We start from the raw sequence: 5,688 nt of genomic DNA on the forward strand, positions 1-5,688 counted from the left end.
GGCACTATAAATAAAATAAAAATGAATTGAATCCCCAGCAGACTAGGCCTATAGCAGCATCATTAAGCAGAACAAAATCAGCTTAGGCCCCGTACATGCAGGCTCTAAGAGAAATTGAATGCCAATAACAACATAGCTAAGGGCTCAGAAGCCCTGGCTGTAAGCTTTATCAAAGAGGAAAGTTTTAAGTTTACGCTTAAATATGGGGACAGTGACAATCGTCAAGTCTTACGCTCCAAAAAGTTCTCCTCAATCAGTTCTATGTTCAGCTTCTATATTAACTCCACCCAGTTTCTCTGGCCCACTTTAACCAGTCCACCCAGTCTCTCAGTCCCACTGTAACCAGTCCACCCAGTCTCTCTGTCCCACTGTAACCAGTCCACTCAGTTTCTCTGTCCCACTATAACCAGTCCACTCAGTCTCTCTGTCCCACTGTAACCAGTCCACCCAGTCTCATCCAGTCTCTACTAATTATGATAACGCTCACATGACTTCAGTGTTGCATTCTATTTCGATCATAATGTCTCCAGAGAACACCTTTAGGCTCTGCTTATTCTGTTTATGAGTCAGTGTTAATTATTATCCGTACTCATGCTCATTCTCCAGCTGCAGTAATAATGCTCAGAGCCATATCAGAGAGTTTCACAGGGCTTCTCTCTAATACAGAAAAAATGTAATGCCTTCCTCCCCCTCCTTCACTACGTGCATTTGTCATCAAAGCCTGATACAAATGCTTTAAAGCAAGTACTGGGGGGTTGCCATGACTACAAAGTCACCCTGTGGGCTTGGCCATCTATTGAGGTTTTCCATTCTCCTTCTCTGGCGAGATGAAAACTCACATGGCCAAACTGTCAGAGCCAAGCTTTTATGACTTCAAAGCCAGGCAGAATCCATGGGAGCTCTGAGACCTTTGTCAGATGGTGATGTGTTGCATTCCTCGAGCCCTGTTGACATTCACTATTTGCCTCTCAGACCTCAGCAACAAGGCTGCATTTTGAAAATAGGCGCACTCTCATCTCTCTCCTGGGTTTGAGCACATGAAGCCATTACACAGAGAAAGGACAAATTCCCTTAATTTAGCATTTGGTCCCAGTTCTCTAAAGTGAATAGATGCTCAGTGACAGGCATCACAACAGCTTTACTCTTCTTTTATGTATTCACTCATGTGGCGCTCGAACCCATCGCCTGACTCAGACAAAGGCCCAGAGATGCCGGCTATTTTTAGGCTAACTAGAAGGTGCATGGATTTGCTCACATTAGGATGCTGATCTGACATGGTTTGATGATCTATGTACGTACTTTGCTCACTGTAATGACTTCTCTTCTCCAGGTCACGGCTTCAAGTTTGGACCAATCATTGGAAAGCTCCTGTGTGAACTCAGTCTGGGAGAAGTGCCTTCCCTTGACCTGTCACCTTTCCGGATCAGACGCTTCCAGGCAAAGACCAAATCCGCTTTATAGAGCTGGGACTGGATACCCAGATCATCAACAAATCACAAAGAAGTCTTGTCTTATTGTAATTTTAGTATAATTAGAGATTATCAAGGCAATTAAGCCCTATGTAGTTACATACTAACACACATGGTTATCATACAAACCCCAATCCACATGAAGTTAGGGCATTGTGTAAAACGTAAATTAAAACAGAATGCAATGATTTTCAAATCATTTTCAACCTATATTAAATTAAATACACTACAAAGACAAGATATTTAATGTTCAAACTGATAAACTATTGGTATTTTTGCAAATATTCACTCGCTTTTAAATTTGATGCCTGCAACACGTTCTAAAAAAGCTGGGACAGTTTCAACAAAAGACTGTGAAAGTTGAGGAATGCTCCAAAAGAGTGTCTGGATTGGGTAATAAACGAGCATCAGCCGTTCACAAACATGGATGGGGCGAGGTTCACCACTTTGTGAACAACTGTGTGAGCAATAGTCAAACAGTTAAAGAATTTAAGGACTCTAGTTTCCTATTTACCATACAGACATGACAGTGGTCTAAATATATCTAACTGGGCAAGAAAACTAACAAGTGCATTTCTCAAAATGTTGAATTCCCTCATGTGTAATGTTTAGGGGAAAACTAGAAAGCTGATTTCCCCAGCTGTATTCATTTCTTCCTGGAGAAGTTCGATTACTTGGCCACATAAGGTAGTGATGAACCAAGCCAACAGTGATGGTTGGAGTCGGTCTGCTGGTGAGCATCTGTCCTCGATTTGGGGGGTGTCCCACACCGTTGGCACTAGTCAGCCCTCATTAGCCTTTGTTGGTTGTTTTTCAGCCAATTCAGCCTGTTGAATGGAGAGTTATTTTCTCTCAGAATTTACGTGGCGGCTGTCAGCTGTAGTCTTTTCGGTGTGTTCAAGTGCCGCCTTCGTTACCACTCTTTCTTTCTTTCTTTGTTTTACTTTTATTTTATGGGTCAAGGTGCAGAAGGGTTGGGTACATTTGAATGGGTACCAATACAGGTACCTCAAATGTGGTACTTTATTCTCTCTGTAATAAAAAAAACTTTGACACTTAAAAATAAGTCCAAACCTCTTTATCCCATTAACTCATTCTGAAGATTTTAGACTACCCTCCCAAACCCTACAACCTCCAGGCTATCAGTCTGTCACCAGGGCAAAAAGAAGGCTGTTCTCTGTGTCTTAGAGGAAGTGAAACACCCTCACAACTCCTTTTTTTACCATTATATAATCTTATAATGCAGCGAGCGTTGTCTTTTAAGGGTTTGGAAGTTACCGTGCATTCACACCAAGAGCGATGGAGGCGATGAAAGCGTCAAGCTGCCATTCAAAATCAATGAGTAACCTTAACCTTAAATAAGTCTGCTTTGGACTCAAAGTAAATTTCACACATTCACACAGTTGTTTAAATATTTGCTTTGATTCTGTGCTATTTGTACAGATTTTTACCTCACTATTGTTTTATTACTGCATAGTTCACCATGGTACACTTAGTCTGCAGTGCAGTATAGCATCCAACCCACATTTGAAGGAATGAAAGAAGGAAAACTTACAATACAGAGCAGAATACAGAGCATTATTTGATGAACTAAGAATATAACTTGATTTTGACCAGAGAACCAACATTAAGGACAACAAGTCTAGAATTGATGTGTAATTGTAAATTCACCCATTCTGTGGTAAATGGTATTAAATAAAAGCCATAATATTGGCTTGTATGATTTCATGCATCAGTAACCTTTCCTGTCGCTGTCTTCCCAGCATTCACCATTTTTCCAACTAAGTACATGGTTAAAAAGACATCAGTCGTCAAGCCATTTGTCTATGTGAAGCCAGCTGCGTGCTCAGGCACCAGAGGTGGCCTATTGCCTGGATCTACTTCCCCATGTACCGGTAAACATTTTAATCACTAATCAGACGGCCTATTACAATGGTTGCCAACCACCGCCATCAGTGGGAATGAGAAAATTATGCAGTGAAACGGCAGAGATCATTGAGCCATTTGCTCCTTTGCCTCTAAGTGACTTCAGATGGATAGCAACGGGCCATTATGCAAATTGCAAAAATTAGAAGTACATTAAACATGCGAATGCAAATATTCAGCCACCAATAATCATCCAGCAGGGCCAACTGAAACACCTACAGTATCTGGACCATGGTCTACATATTAAATCCCCAAAAGCCTTGAAAAAAGACAACTTCTTTTCTGCACGACTCTCTAGCCTGATACCAATTATACATCCTAGAGTTTACACTGTACATCAGGGGTGTCCAAACTTTTTGCAAAGAGGGCCAGATTTGATAAAGTGAAGATGCCCAGGGGCCAGTAGTTCATTCTGATGTTTTTTTAACAACAGAGTCACATGCAAATGAGCACTATTATATCTTTATTTTTTAAATGGCAGTGTAACCAAATATAAGCCACTCAGGCAGAAGTGAACAACTCTAAAAACCCAATTCTGCCTTTAATTCACATCTGGAGAGTCAGATAACATTGAACATTGAACTGTACGGAATACCTTAATTTTCCTTGAGTTTGATAAATATCTTTGCTTCATGACCATTTTAAACAAGAGTTATATGTAATGCAAAGTTGTCTGTTATCATTAAAGTTAAAAACAACTTCTTTTTGCTCTTGTCATTCAAGATGTTTAATAAAATAAAATAAAAAAGTGGCATAAGTCCAAGTGCACAAGTATGCTTTTGGCTTTTCACTGTTAATAGTGACAGATTTAAAACATTCAATTTCAGATTTCAGACACTTACTTGCTGTCACTAATGAGAAGGGTGATACTGAGATCTGGATTTCAGTAAGGAGGCCAGGTCTGGTTTGAGGGAACTCGTTGAAATTGTTTAAGTTCATGACGGAGAATGTTTGCTCACACAGATATGTGGAGCCAAAAAAGCTCAGCATTTTCTTAGCAAATGTTCGCATTTCTGGAAACCTGCCTTTATCCAGCTGCCTGTAAAAGTCAACAAGAGTACGCTGCTGGTGTTTACCGCGCTGCTCATCATCACACTGCAGCTCAATGAGCTCCAGCTGCAGCTGTGAAGGAGCATCGTCAGGGTCCACGGAGAAGGGAGAAGAGAAAATCAACATGTCCTTTTCAATAGTAGCAAAATGCCGAAAGCGTCTGATAAATTCCATAGAAAGAGATGCGATAGCTGTTGCATAACTCATCATTTGCGCACCGATGTTGTCCTGTGGGAAACTGTCCATGACCTCTTTCAAAGCTGTTTGGGACAATTGTCTTTGGAGAAGTTGCAGCTTGGCTCTAAAGGCCTTGATGTGAGCGTACAGCTGGCTCACCACTGCATCTTGTCCTTGCAGATTAACATTCAGCGCATTCAGATGGTTCGTTATGTCAACCAAAAAAGCCAAATCTGCCAGCCTTACAGGATCGGACAGTTCTCCCATCGGTTGCATCTTTTCACATAAAAAACGTCCAATTTCTTCTCTGAGAGAGAAAAATCGCTGCATTGCGGACCCCCGACTTAGCCACCTCACATCGTTTTGATATATTACGTCTCCATATTCAGCCTGAATGTCAAGCAAGAACTGCTGAAACTGTCGGTGGTGTAGAGCTTTAGAGCGAATAAAATTGATAGCCTTTAACACAGGTTTCAGAACATGGTCAAATTGGAGACGTTTGGCGCAGAGAGCCTGCTGGTGAATTATACAGTGAAGTTTAATAGCGTTACCTCCTTCTTCGCTGACTTTATTGCAGATCAGCGTGGACAATCCACTTCGCTCACCAGCCATGGCAGGCGCACCATCGGTAATGATACCAGAAACTTTACTCCATGGTAGTTTCAGATCATCAACAGCTTCACAAACAGAAACGAATAAATCTGTTCCTCTGGTTTGGCCTTTGAGGCTTTGGAGGTCAAGCAGCTCCTCTGTTACGTTCATGTTGTCATCAACTCCTCTTAAAAAAATCAAGAGCTGTGCAGTGTCAGATACATCGGTGCTTTCATCACAGGCTAATGAGAAATAATCAAAAGCCATTCCCTTGTCCCCCAGTTGTCTCTGAATATCTGATGATATGTCCTCGACTCTCCGTGCCACAGTGTTACGTGCCAGGCAAACATTCATAAATTCTTCCTTCTTTTCGGGGCAAACGTTCTCCACCATTTTCAGGACACAGTCTTTGATAAATGTACCTTCAGTGAAAGGTTTTCCATGTTTAGCTATTAACAGGGCCACTTCGTAGATG

The 5,688-nt window shown here is 41.4% G+C and overlaps 1 protein-coding gene across 1 annotated transcript in view; it reads left to right on the forward strand.

The window, feature by feature from the left end:
* pipox (pipecolic acid oxidase) overlaps positions 1 to 4,076 on the forward strand; it is a 51,540-nt gene extending 47,464 nt beyond the window's left edge. The window contains exon 8 of the mRNA XM_083914504.1: positions 1,331 to 4,076. Coding sequence (XP_083770630.1) covers positions 1,331 to 1,461 — 131 coding nt within the window. The 3' untranslated portion in view covers positions 1,462 to 4,076. The remainder of the gene's footprint in view (positions 1 to 1,330) is intronic.
* The last annotated feature ends 1,612 nt before the right edge of the window (positions 4,077 to 5,688 follow it).

Source organism: Echiichthys vipera, assembly GCF_963691815.1.
Source record: "Echiichthys vipera genome assembly, chromosome: 5".
NCBI classification, from domain to species: Eukaryota; Metazoa; Chordata; class Actinopteri; order Perciformes; family Trachinidae; genus Echiichthys; species Echiichthys vipera.